The 13,876-nt window shown below is 51.3% G+C and overlaps 2 protein-coding genes across 2 annotated transcripts in view; one reads left to right on the top strand and one right to left on the bottom strand.

Annotated features, from left to right (window-relative positions):
* The window catches only part of SYTL4 (synaptotagmin like 4), a 33,281-nt gene extending 28,190 nt beyond the window's left edge, over positions 1-5,091 (top strand). Inside the window, exons 14-16 of the mRNA XM_044682493.1 lie at positions 230-329; positions 2,445-2,653; positions 3,499-5,091. Coding sequence (XP_044538428.1) covers positions 230-329; positions 2,445-2,653; positions 3,499-3,647 — 458 coding nt within the window. The 3' untranslated portion in view covers positions 3,648-5,091. The remainder of the gene's footprint in view (positions 1-229; positions 330-2,444; positions 2,654-3,498) is intronic.
* Positions 5,092-7,662: 2,571 nt separating this feature from the next.
* The window catches only part of SRPX2 (sushi repeat containing protein X-linked 2), a 34,014-nt gene continuing 27,800 nt past the window's right edge, over positions 7,663-13,876 (bottom strand). Inside the window, exons 9-10 of the mRNA XM_044682832.1 lie at positions 12,603-12,724; positions 7,663-8,213 (exon numbers count right to left, since the gene is read on the bottom strand). Coding sequence (XP_044538767.1) covers positions 8,033-8,213; positions 12,603-12,724 — 303 coding nt within the window. The 3' untranslated portion in view covers positions 7,663-8,032. The remainder of the gene's footprint in view (positions 8,214-12,602; positions 12,725-13,876) is intronic.

Below are 13,876 nucleotides of genomic sequence, written 5' to 3'. Positions count from 1 at the left end.
GGGCTGCTGTGTATATTGGAGCCTTTGGCCATCTAAATAGGAGCCTGGCCTCGCTTGCTCTCTCCATGCCCTGCCAGCCCCAGTCAGATTTTCTTGTACTTCATTCCCAGGAGGCCTTGTTCTGCCTATAGAAGTACCTGGTGCTCAGCACTCCAGTCTGATCTTGGTTCAGTTGTCCCCACTGCTGGATGCTAGGGAGTAAGCTCACTGTGGGTGGCCTCCTTTACAGGCAAAGGTGGGGATGGAGGAGAACTCCAGGTGTGGATTAAAGAAGCCAAGAATCTGACTGCTGCCAAATCTGGAGGCACCTCAGACAGCTTTGTCAAAGGGTGAGTCTTTGGCCCAATTTGTCCTAAATAGTGGCAGAGTGAGAAAACCAAGAGAGAGGCCATTGCTTGGAATTCCACTTGCTCTTTGCATAGGAGCCCATCCTTGGCTCCCCCTGGCCCTTGTCCTAAATGAGAGGCAACATTTCATTGCCCTAAACCCCTCCCTTGAGACTCTGCTCATTTAGGATTTCGGTTAGGTACAGAGTCGAATTTAATAGGCGCTCTTTTTTGATCCAGCCCTGTGATTTCATTGACATAGGGAATGCTCAATAAGGAAGCTCGGTAGCAATGGAGATGGGCAAGACCTCTGCAACTTAATCTTAAAACAAGGATTCTTAAGTTGGGGTTCCTGAACTTTGTCAAACAGTCATTTTGATAAGTCTAGTTCATTAGAATTAATTTCCTTTGTAATCCTACGGATTTTGTTTTGTTTTTAAAACCATTACTTGGGGAAGGCCACCCTAGCTCCAAAGGGGTCCACAACACCAAAAAGGTAAAGAACTCCTGTTTTAGAGGGTGGCACTGCCTAGGCCAGTGATGGTGAACCTTTTAGAGATGGAGTGCACAACTGCATGTGAGCCCCTCCCTCTACCCCAGACAGGGGAGGGAGGAAGTGCTCCCCTTGGGCTGCTGAGCAGAAGGGCAGGTGATGGGAGAAATACCCTCAGGCATGTGTGGAGAGGAGGAAGGGAGCAGCCGCCTCTGGCACCCTCCAGCACGTATGCCATAGGTTTGCCAACGTGGGCCTAGAGTCACATGGCTACGTTGTGGCGGAGATGGAGTTTGGACCCAGGACTCCTTGACTTCATGGTCAGCCCTACACTGGTCTCTGACTAATGCCCCTACTAGCTCTCAGTCATCTAGCACTCGAAGGTTGGCAGAATACTTTCTATATCTTACTCTGAGCCTTATTATACCAGCCACAGTCTTGCGAGAGGGAGGGGCTATAATTACTCCATTTGGAAGGGCTTACAGGGCTTTATACTGTCTGCTGCTGTTGCTTCATAGCATAGAAGTGGAATTCTCAAAAGGGTCTTCAAGACCCATGGCAGCTCCTATGGAGGGGAAAAGGCTTCAAGTAGGAACCTGTTGATGCCAGGTATGCAGACGAAGGCTCGTGACCAGGTTGGCCAAAGGGCTGTGACAAACAGTCCTCAGAGACCATCTCTCAGGCCGTAAAGGGGTGAGATCCATGTCACAGGGTCACTTCTGCTGATACGAGCCTTCTAATTAGATCTTCACACAATCTTATAAAATAACAGCGCTCCGTTTGGTCCCCTTGTCCACAACGTGGCATCGGAATCACTTGGCTGTCCTAATAAGGCGGCGCTAGTTCATGAAATAACATGTTGCCAGCATCAACCCAGTCCTGGATCTCCCCCTCTGACCCAGCTGTGATGTTGATGGGTACCCATTAAGTTCTTTAAGAACTCATGTCTGATCGGGCCTAGAGCTTTCCCGAGGACCTGACTCATCCTTGACCCCTTCCTCCCATTCATTAGCCTAAGAGGCAGCACTCTGTATTGGATCCAAATCTGATCTTGGATTCAGGAAGCCCCGGGATTAGATCTCACTCTGATGCTTCCTCTGGCCAAGTTAGTTCAGCTCTCCAAGATGAGAATCAGTGCTCTAAGACTAATGGGCGGAGAGCAGACCCCGCACTTGGAAAATGACCCGGGTCAGTGATCTGAGAGGTGGCATGGCAAAGCAAAGAGAATTCTGGGCTGGAAGTCAGGAGTCCTGGATTCAAATCCCACCTTCAATCCCCACCCCTCACCCCCAAGCTGGGCAGGCATGGGCTGCTAACTTAACCCCTTTGTAGCTTTGTTTAAAACAATGGAGATAACCTTAACCTCCTGGGGCTATCGTGTGGATAACACTTGGCAAAACCTTAAAATGCTGTCCTTACTATGAGTAGTTAGTAGTAGTAATAATTAGTAGCAGTACAAGGTGGGGGGGGGGTCTGCTTTAACAGAAAACAAGGAGGGGGGAGTGCCTTTGGGGGGTTATCAGGGTGGGGCTCCATTTTTCAGGCTAGACTCATGTGGAGGGGAAAAGGAACAGGGCCCATTAATCAGGGGCTCTTCCTCTCTCACTGCCCTTCCCATTGGCCAGATACCTCCTTCCTATGAGGAACAAGACCAGCAAGCGTAAGACCCCAGTGGTGAAGAAGAGCTTGAACCCCCACTACAATCACACCTTTGTTTACTATGGAGTGAAGCTGGAGGATCTGCAGCATGTGTGCCTGGAACTGACTGTGTGGGACCGGGAACCCTTGGCCAGCAATGATTTCCTGGGAGGAATCCGGCTGGGTGTTGGTACTGGTAAGATCACTGTGTCACCCCCCCTCCCCCATCCCCTGCAGCCCCAACCCCTTGCAGTTTCTGAAGACCCTCATCCATGTGTGATACTTGGAGATTCTCCCTTTCTGAGTTTGGGTTCCTGCTCTCTGCCTTTGTGTAAGACTTTGTCTTCAAGGGTCACTGAGGCTTATGGGAAGAGTAAGTCAGTCTAATCCTTGCTGCACCTCCCCAGCTTCCTTCCACCTTGCCCCAGCTTCCTTAGCTTAGAGCATGGGGAAACTTTGCTTTCCCTACTGCCAAGTTGACATTTGTAGGAGGGCTGTAGTTCGGCCGTGAAATGTCATCGGCTGGTTTGTTTTGTTTTAGTTTTTTTGGTCTAGACTTGCCTATGATTTCACCCGAGTGGGGAATTCCCTGCCATAGAAATTCTCCCTCATTCATGCGGATTGGCTGCTTATCAAGAATTTCTGTTCTTAGAGAGTTGTCTGGTACCCCCAGATGCAAAGGGATTGGTCCATGAGCAGAAGCAGGATTGGAACCCAAGTATTTCCTCATTTTAGCAGGATTTGATATGATCTCTGGCCCTCTGACCACCATCCCATGCAGACTCTCATCATGGCTAGTTATCTGTAATGAGTCTCATCTCAAGACTCTCCCATGATGCAATGGGCATTAAAGTCCTAATGTCGGTATGGGAATCCCTTTCTCCTGAGCTGAAGGCATGGATGGAGTCTTGGCGGTATAGGAATATCTTAGGGGATCACTCCTGTCAGTCCCTCTTAGGAAAGACAGACTCCTCTATGAGGCACCCCATTTCTTTGGGACACCCTTTGTCTCAGTCTCAGTTGGTGGATCTCTCTTCTCAGGCATCAGTAATGGGGAGATGGTTGACTGGATGGACTCTGCTGGGGAAGAAGTGAGTCTGTGGCAGAAGATGCGTCAGTACCCAGGCTCCTGGGCAGAAGGGACCCTGCAGCTCCGTCCCACCATGGCCAGGCAGAAGCTGGGGTCCTGAGCCCTGGCTCTCCCTGAAGCTGCAGGACCACCAGGCAGGCCAAGCTTGAGAAAATAAGAGCCCGGCTTTGTACCACCTCATTACCCATGTAGACACACACGTGTGCATGTATAGCCGTGCTCTCTGTGTAGCTTGCCATCCTGCAGTGAAGGTGGGGATTATTTCTTTTAAAGCAACCCCAGTACTATTGGGTTTATTCTTGGTCAGTGTTTGTGCTTGTGTTCAGTCTAAGCTTGTTTTCCTTCTTGTAGACTCTAGCCTCACCTCTCCGTTTTGGGTCAGGGTTAAATGTAGTGTTTAGGGACTTGAAACCACCAAGTTTTCCATCCTCTTCTACTCTATACCTGCTCCCAGGGAGTCCATGGCCTCTTGGGTCTTAGCCTTTGCCCCATTCATGTGGGTCCTGAGGTATATGTACCCCTTGCCCAAGGCTGCCAGGGGCAGAAAAAGGTAGAAGAGAGCAAACATCAAGCTCATCTCCTTGGGAGATGAAGGCCCTCCCTCCTCAGTACTCAGCAGGGCAGCTGGGCTCCTTTGTATTTCAGCCTCTTTTCAGTTCCTAGTCAGTTGGGCGAGAGGGAAGGGGGCCAACTCATTGCTTTTCTTTTTAAAGAGGTTCCCCTGAATTGGATTCCCCCCTCCCTCCTCCCAAACTCCACGTATCTTGGCAAGTCTTCATCAATGGTAGTTGGATTCAGTGTGTAAGACACTGCTAAGGCCCTCGGATATGTTTGTCAGAAACCTTGGGCTCAAGGAGTTGTTGTCTAATAGTGGAAGAGCAGCTTAAAGGCAAAGGAGAGATCCAGGCAAACTATTCTGTGTCTGCGGCTTGGAGAAGGCTTCACAAATGAGTCAGAACCTAAGTTGGGTCTCCAGGGAAAGGGAGAAGCCTCCTGCCAACAACCAGGGGGACAGGAGGGGGATTCCATTTGAGATATGGAGGGTGGTATAGCAAAGATGAGCCAAAGGCAGGACAAGGCCTTAGCATCTCTACTGACCAGTAGTTGATGCATTGATTTTTCAAGTAAGCCCAGACTTTGTGCTTGACCTAGAATGTTCAGGAAAGGATCTCCAGTATGGGTCCTCCATAGGTTAGGTCTAGTGGCTGGGAATGAATTCTCTAATGCTTGCTCAGCCTGTTTCATGCTGACAAGACTTCCTTCCCCCCCATCCCCAAATGCCCTTACCTATATTGAGTTGTCAGCCAAAGGAGATACCTGGGAGAGGAAACCACTTTCAGTGGAGCAAGCTTAACCAGCTCTTGCCCAAATAAGCCAGCTGAAGAAATTGCTGTTGTGGGGAGGAATTGGATGGAGGTTATCTGGATTGTTAGGGGTTTGGTTTCATAGCGTCAGGCAGGGAGAGGGCCCTGGCTACAATTTGTTGTGTTTCTGTTTGCCACCTTTTAAAATGTTCTTTCGTTTTAATAAAGCTTTCTTACTTGCCTGCCCTTTGCCTTGGTTCATTCTCTGGATCCTGCCTGAGGTTTCCTAATATCCTTGCCCTCTTCTGTGTGGCTGGGAGGGTAGCAGCCAGAGTGGTACATGCCCTCTCGACTACTCAAGTCCTTCTTCTAGGAAATGGCACCTCCATTAGCACCATTATTCACTCACTAACTAAAGCACAGAATCTCTGAGCTGGAAGGAACCTGAAACTCTCGAGGCTGATGCATACCTGAGTGAGAAGCCCCTCTTGGCCTTACCTGAGCAGTGCCAATCCTTATCATCACGTACCGAGCATTTCCACCCCTCCTTAAACGTCACCGCAGTGTCTTGTCTCCATGAATCTCACCATTCTCCGAAGGATAGCCAGGGCTTGTGGGGGGTGGGGGGTAGGGTAGGGGGAGAGATCTGGGGATTGAGTTGTCATTCTGCTTGTCGTTGGACTGCAGACTCCCTGAGCTTTCTAGACCACCAGGGCTGGGTTTCTTTCCCTCTGGGCCTGCCAGTTCACCAGGCTACCTCAACTTTGAGAGGAAGAGAATACAGCTACACATAGCCCACACAATGAGAAGCCCTCGAGCCCCAAAGCTTCCGTGGTTGGGGATCAGGGGCAACACAATTTGATACCATGGAAGGGGATGAGTCAACTCAAACATCTCAAAGGACTATTTAATAACAAAGTCACACAAGCCAAAGGTTTCCAATACTCTCCGGTCAGTTTTTTAGCTTAAAGATATGTGTATGACATAAATTGGTATGGAGTGTGCATGAAGACAGGACTAGGTTTTTGGCTTGGTTCTAGGCCTGGCTCTGTGTTAGTCTTAGAGAGCCAGCCAGGGGTAGCCCAATGCACTGGAGCCAGGAGGTCTGGGTTCAGATTCTGGCTCCCAAATTTGATCATATTGTAGGCATGGGCAAATCAGTTTACTTTTTGGTATTTCAGTTTCTACTCTTATGAAATTGGGATTTTGCATTTCCTCTCTCAGGTCTATGGGAGGAAAGCAATTGGTGAACCTTAAAGCCAATAGTCCTGTGTGAAGCAGCTGATGATAATCATGGCATCTTTTGAAAGAGAGCGGGGTTGGACCCTGTGGCTTCCCACCAGAGAGGGCTGGGAATTTCAGAATGTATTTATTTGGATGGCATTTCATTTCAAAAGAGGATTTGATCAACTCTTACCCAAAGGCTATAGCAGGACTGAGGGGATCTCTTGGTGGTAATGAAAGCACTGCCCACAAACAGGCACCTTTTCCTTCTTGGGGAAGAGTAAGGTGAGGCCTATGAATTACGACGAGGGAACCACCCCCTGAAAGTGTCTTCAGGAAGCTCCTGGCTGGGACTTGGCTCAAGGTTTCCGGGCCCTGTTATGCTACTTTGCTTCTGGGACTTCAGACATGCTAGGTAGCTCTGGTCTGCCAACTGAAATACAGCTCTGCTATAATCAAGGGTGTTGCTCTTACTCATTATTTGACCCTGACCTTCAGAACTGGAAGGTCCAGTCTTTCTGGATGTCTTCCACATGGAGTTCACTTGTGCTTTGCATTCTAAGACAGAACCTGCCCACCTCTGAGTTGGTGCTCCTTCTCTGACCTTTTAAGCTTTCCTGCATATCCCATTGTCCCACTCTAGCCCACAACTACTTTTTTTCCTAGCTTTACTGGATTTTCAAATGCAGTTTTCCTTCAAACTCTCCTGTAAATAGTGCTTTCTCCTTTCCTGGCATAGGGCAAGGAACCCATGTTCCCTGCCCATTAGGCAAAGACGTGAGCTTGACCTTTTCCCTGCCTCATCTGTACGCTTTTTGGGTCCTTGAGTCACACTTTGTTTAGGGCTTTGCTTTGAGCAATCCATATCTTAAGCTAAAATCCCTGGGGCCACCTTGGAATAGATATCTGGGTTAAAAGCCAGTCTAGTCTATTGGTTTTAGCCTGGCCAATAATAATCCTGCCACCTTCCCTTCAGGTGCCCCTTCACACCAAACAAGGGCCCTGAAGGAAAAGGCTCCTAACTACCTGGTGTGTTATTGGGCATTAGGCCAGGACAGAAATTAAGTAAAGGGCCTGAGTAGCCACAGGAGAGGAACTCTCCACACAGCCTCAGTGAATAGAGCTAAAGCCTGGGCCATGCATAAAAGGCAGGAATGAAAAGGCCTTTATCCAACAACCCTCCTTCACTTCTGGGCAGTTCTTAAGCCTCTACCCTCACTGGACCTAAGATGGAAAAGGGAAGATATATCTGAATATAATAGTTTCACAGGGCCCTTGGAGGGAGCAGCAGGAAGAGAAGCTACGGTTTGTTCTTGGACAACTTTGGTGGGAGCTGGAAGGGCAAGCTGCTAGGACAAAGTGGGTAAGTAAGATGAGCTAAGAGTACAACTTATTCTTAGGATAAGGCAAAGGGAGAAGCACTGGGAAGAAAAATCAACGACTAGCAAAGTTCAGTGCTATACATGCCATGCCCTTCCCTTCCCCTCCCTTCTCCTTCTCTTCCCTCTCCCAGACCATGTGAAGGGAAGAAGGGTTAATTCTGTGGCTGGTATCAGGGAAAGGGAGCCAGTTAAAACACACATTCTGTTGGTGAATGAACAGAGGGGTTTATGAACTTCTGGGAGCTTGAAAGGTTGAGGGGAGGGGTGGCAGAAGAAGGAACATGGCCCCCAGCCACTGCCAACAGATCTTAGATTCTTATGGAATTCTCTTTGTGTTCGTTGCCATCCAGAAGATAGCCACTGCTGAACCTGACAGGCCTAAAGAACCCCACTCACCCCCAGATCCCTGAAAACCTCCCGGGGGGGGTGGTGTGGGTGACCTGCCCCCTGCTCTGTTCTTATCTCTCTGGATAGCTGGTCACCCAAATAGAAAAAACTCCCTATTGATTTCTTTTCTGGGGTCCAGAGGTCTTGAGCCAGGGTGCCTCATGTACACCCTGTACCCTAGCTCAAGTTCATTCACATACATCCTGCTGCTTCCGGCGCTGGTCCAGCTCCTGGTTACTCAGAAGGTAGTCATCAATGAAAGTGAAGATTTCTTCAGGGGTAACTGGTTCCATGTACCGTTCTCGATCCACACCCAGCTTGTCAATTAGCACCATGTTGAAGTAGGATCTGGTGAGGTGCTGAAATTGCCTGGAAGAAAAAAAAAAAAAAAAGCCCAGCGTGTCAAGAGATCTAGAGGCCTCTCACTGGCCAGCCCCTTGGCCTCAGTACCCTTCATTTCCACCCCACTACTACCACCATTTGGCTTTCCTACCTCGATTCCCTTGATTTTAACCCAATCAGTCACATTTCAATCCAGTACAAGTATTTATGAAGCACCTACCATAAGGAAGGAAGCAGGTTAGGTTTCTAGTGATTGTCAACTTTTCATATGTTAATGATCATCTGAATTCAAAGTGCCAAGTATCATCCAAACTAAATAAGGCCATGAGACACGATCAAATAAATAAGCACACTCCCTTGCACCCCCCCACCCCATATCTTACAGCAAATACATCAACCAGACACTAGCATTGATTGTCAAGAAACAAACAGAAAAACCAAAACCATAATCCTTTTATGATGATGGAATTGGTGGAGAGGGGCAGCCATTTGACAAAATCCCACCCTGGAAGCTCCCTCTGCCTTTACCTATGTCCATGGGCAAACTCTTTGGTAATTCCATTTTAATTACATTCTGGAGTTGCTGGGGGAGGGTGGGGGCTGAGGGCTTTGAGCTACACACAGCTGGTATGTTTCAGAGGCAGGACTGGACCAGAACCAGGTTTTCCCTCCTCTGAATCTGGCCTATGACACCACATTGTTTTATAATGCATGACACCAACCTAAGCAATTATGAGGATTACATCTTAGAGAAATTCTTAGCCTCGTTTTCCAGCTGAGGAAACTGAGGCTTGGTGAGGTTAAATAATGACCAGCTCACAGGCAGAATTTGAACCCAGACTGGATTCCCCACTTGAGGTCCAGTGCTCTCTCCTCTGCACCCTCCTGCCTTAGTAAAAGTGAAGCCCCCTCCCCTCGCTCCCCCCAAAGGGTTTGAAAGCATATTACCTGAACCGGGCTGTCCCTTTCAAAGTAGATTCTTTTAAAAAAAGCAAACCCATCCATAAATAAACTTGGAAGTCAGCATTTTCATTGAAGACACAAAACGTGGGCATATGGCAGGTAAGGCAGCTGGCTGGGATGCCCAGGTCAAGGGGGTGGCTGGAAAAGTCTTTGGTAAACAATGCACAGACCAAAACGAGACGACGTGGAACTTGGTTGAGAACAGGAACTGTCCAGGGAAAGGTCGAGGAAAGGTGATAAGGGGAGGCTTCTGGGAGGGGGGCAGAGGCTGGATAGGCCTGGTCAGGCTTCACCAGCAGGGGGGCAAGCCACTGATTTTGGCTAGGCTGCCCCCTTAGCCCCCTCTTCTCAGAGGCAAGGCCTAGGGCTTGGGCCGGCCCCGACGCTGCGGGGCGGCCTTGGCCTTGGGCACGCTGTGGCGCATCCTCCGGCGCAGGCTGGCAATCTCCTTCTCCAGGCGGACTATGCGCTTCTTGGCCTCCCCGGGGCTGCGGAAGGCATAGCTGTGTTCCTGCAGGACCTGCTGCCAGCCAGGGATGGGAGCAGTGGGCAGGGGCAGGGGTGGGGGCCGGGGAGGGGGCCGTGGTGGCGGCGGTGGAGAGGGCCCAGTCTGCGCCTGGGCCGCCGGCTCGGCCTCCACCTCCACCTCTTCGTCGATCTCCAGCACGGCGTCGACGTCGTGGAAATGGTCCTCCTCCTCCTCCTCCCCCTCGGCCTGGCGGTTCAGGCGGGGCCCCTCTTGGGTCTCCTGGGGCCGGGTCTGGCGTTCCTGGCGCCTGCGGGCCGCGGCACGGCCTTTGCCCTTGGGCGGCCCCCGCAGACGGGCCGGGCAGATGTCGAAGAGTGTGGGCACGGCGTCCCCCCGGAGGCGGCGCGTCTGGCCTGTCAGGTCGAAGCAGGAGGCCTCGAAGTGGCGGGAGCACAGGAAGGCGTGCTTGCCAGGCACGAAGTTGTCCCGCCGCAGGAGGCGGACCCACTCCCGGCGCCTCTTGGGCTCCTGGGGGAAGCGGTGGAAGCTGATGTTGACGTGCTTGTTGTAGGTGGCCGGGCACCCGGCCGCGGCGCAGTTGGTCGGCATTCCCGGCTCGGCTCTCCGGCGGCCAGGCGAGCCTCGAGCGCCCTGGGGCACGCGGGTGTCCGGGGGCGGGGACTGGACCGGAGCTGAGAGAGGGGGGCGGGGGGAGGAAGAGGAGCCACCGCTGGGGGAAGCGGGGGCTCGGCGCGGACAAGGAGCCCGGGCCTCCTCCGCAGCCCAGCCGAGGGGCCTGAGGAGGAGGAGGAGGAGGCGGCGGGGGCGGGGCGGCAACGGGCGCGCTCACCGCCCGTGACGTCAGTCGGCCGTTATCTCGGCGAAGGCAGGCCTCGGCCCCTACACCAAGATGGTGGTCAGCTCTGTCCTCTGGCGCTGCCCAGTCTGAGAGAAGAGCGGCCGCGGGGCTATCGGGTAGATGGTGGGCGGCCGCGGAGAGATCTGAAAGCCGGGGACCAGTCCGCTCCCACAGAGCCGGATGTCAGGGGGACAACAAAGGGCGGGACCAACGGCTGGCTGCGGCCGGGGGGGCGCTCGGGCCAGGCCCGCGCCGCCCGCGCCGCCCGCGCCGCCCCCCGCGCTCCGAGCACCCCCGACCAGGTTGGCCCTAGCCGCGTCCAGGCAGCGCAGCTCACGGCGAGCCGTACCACGGGTTCCTGCGGGAGAGTGACAGGGGCCAGGCGGCTCCTCTGCGTCCCCCGCCTCCAGCACTCCCCCTCCCCTCGGGGGGACTTCGCTGCCTCCGGCCGCGCCATTGTGACGGAACGGGGAGCACTCGGGGCGCTGGAGGCAGTGGGCATGGCCACTCGGGGCTGCCGTAGGCGAGCAGGAGGCCTTCGCTATTCCTGCGGCCCCTATTACCATGTAAACACTAACTCCCACTCCCTCCCCGGGCTCCCCGGGCGCTGTCCCACACATCCAGGGACCCTGGGGTTTGCAGTCTGCATAGATGAGCTGAGTTTGCACATGGGAGCCCCTACGGTCACCATCCTCCTTGAGCAGACAGGAGAACGTTTCTCAAGTCCTTGGCAAACTTGTAAGGAAGGGGTAGCGCTAGAACCAGACAAGTGGCCTGCATTTTCCAGATGACCCACAAGGCAATAAGAATCCCGAGTCAGAATCGGAACCCAGGTCCTGCCGGTTTGGAACCAGCACCCTGACCTCTCTTAATACCACACTGGCCCTTCTTCTAAGGGGGTAGGTGAAGAGGGAGGACAGCTCGGACAAAGAGGGGCCAAGCAGACCTCTTGGTCTAGAGAGCCTCAAATGCAAGGAGGAGAATCATGTGACCCAAGGCAGACAGTTCTAAATGGGCTTGAAAGGCTAAGCCAAGGAGTGGAGATTTTATTCTGGGAGCTTCTCAAAGGGAGGAGTGCCATAAGTCAGCCCTAGAGAGGCCCTGTACCAGGATGGGAATTATGTGAACCTGAGAGGAGGAGGCAGATCACCCAGAAGTTGTGGAATCAGAACTGCCCGAGTTTGGCAGTTGTTGGGGTGTGGAGGGGGGAGAGGGACAAGGGAAAGGGACAGATTTCTCAGAAGTGAATCTGGAAAACTCCAGAGAAATAAGGACATTCAAAGGAGAGGTGTGCTTATGGGGGAAGCTAAGGAGTTCTGTTTGGGCCCCACCCTACTACTCTGGAGCTCTGCCCTTTCCTCACCTAACTGGCCAGGTCAACCCTTATTATTATTCTAACCCTCAAAGTCACTCAAGCCTTCTTTAATGGTGGGAGCCATCATCTTTCAAATACCATAGTCTGTGGGGCAGCTGGGAGGCCTGATGGATAGGAGCACTAGACCTGAATTCAAATCCAACCTCAGACACTGTCCAGCTATGTGTCCCTGGGGAAGTCACTTAACCACTGCCTGCCTCAGTTTCCTTATCTGTCAAAATTAAGATATTAGCACCTACCCTCTAGGGTTGTCAAGAGGATGAGATGAGTCGATATTTGTCAAGTGCTCAACAACCTTCAAATGCTATACAAGTGCAAGCCATTATGATGATGATTATTTCCCAGCATCTACCTCAGTTGGCTTTTGTCTTTTTCTCTCATTGAGACCAAAATCTTGGGGCTAAGTCCTTAACACGGAGATACTTAGGGCAACCAGGGTGCCACATGAAGGAGGTTGATAAGATAAGAATATTTATTTCTATTCCTGTCTCCCTCGGAGGATGATGGGCATGACTGAGCCTTCAGTGGATAATGACTTCTAGTAGACAGACCAAAGCCAGTGAGTAAGTCTCTGAGCCAACAGGATTGGAGGTCAAAAACCCTGCATCTTGCAAAGTGCCCAGTGCCTCCAGAAACTTTCAGAAGTAAAAGGGGCACTAAAGGGAGAAGTGTCTAGGGCATCTCACACAATCCTCATTCTCCATTCTTACTAGCTTTGCTCATCTCTTCCCCAGCCTCCCCTTTCTGTACCTGAGCTCCTCTATGATGCCAGCCGACAGCTGCTGCTCCCGGATGCGTCCCACTTCCTGAGGAGGCTGCCCCACCAGTTCAATGATGGTCATGTGGCGAAGGTCCAGTCCACAGGTAGATTGCTACAGAGGAAACATTTGGGATGAAATGGGTCTGGGACTGCCCTCAAACAAGAGGGTCCTTTAGGGCCTTGGCTGTTGGGGATCAATCCTTTAGTTCTGTCCCCCAAGAGACCACAGTGTGCTTCAGGTGATGGAGACCAGAGTTCTCTGCCAAAGACTACATACATGCCATGGGGTTGCAACTGAACCTTTCTGGCCCTCCAGTGCTATGCCATCACTACACAACATACACACTGGTAGCTGTTTAAAACACACTAACTGCCAAGTGGGAGAATCTCAGGCTATAACTCTACAGGCAGGGGACAAGCTGGGTGGCTCAGTGGACTGAGAGCTAGGCCTAGAGATGGGAGGCCTTGGGTTTAAATTTGACTTCAGACACTCCCTAACTGTGTGACCCTGGGCAAGTCCCTTAACCCCCATTGCTTAGCCCTTACTGCTCTTCTGCCTTGGAACCAATACACAGAATTAATTTTAAGCTGAAAGACAAGGGTTTTATTTAAAAAAAAAAACTCTCTAGGGAACAGGGAAAGTACTGGTACGCAGCCTCACTCAGTTCAATGTCACCCAGCTTAACACCATTTTCTGGCTCTTAGACTGGGAGAGGCAACCTGGTGTAGTGTTTGACTTGGGTTTAGGAAGACCAGGATTTAAATCTTTCCTCAGTTACTTGCTTCTAGTTGGCTTAGTGGATAGAGAACTGGCCCTGAAGTCAGGGAAAACTGAGTTCAATCCAACTTCAGATAATTTCTCCCCGTGTGATCTGGGGCAAGTCATCTCTGCCTGCCTCAGTTTCTTAATCTATAACAGTGATTTCCAAAGTGGGCGCCACCACCCCCTGGTGGGTACTGCAGCAATCCAGGGAAGCAGTGATGGCCACAGGCGCATTTTTATCTTTCCTATTAATTGCTATTAAAATTTTTAAAAATTAATTTCCAGGGGGCTAGGTAATATTTTTTCTGGAAAGGGGGCGGTAGGCCAAAAAAGCTTGGGAACCGCTGCTCTATAAAATGAGTATGATAATGATGCATACATCCTGGGATTGTTGTGAGAATAAAATAATATCATATTTGAAAAGCTCTGTTCAGTGCTAGTTGTTGATGTTATTATTATTACTTTGTCACTCTGGTCAGGTCATTTAAACACTCTGGACCT

This window comes from Gracilinanus agilis, chromosome X (genome assembly GCF_016433145.1).
Source record: "Gracilinanus agilis isolate LMUSP501 chromosome X, AgileGrace, whole genome shotgun sequence".
Classification (NCBI taxonomy): domain Eukaryota; kingdom Metazoa; phylum Chordata; class Mammalia; order Didelphimorphia; family Didelphidae; genus Gracilinanus; species Gracilinanus agilis.
Note: the sequence above shows the minus strand (reverse complement) of the source record. Positions and strands in the feature narration are given on the sequence as shown.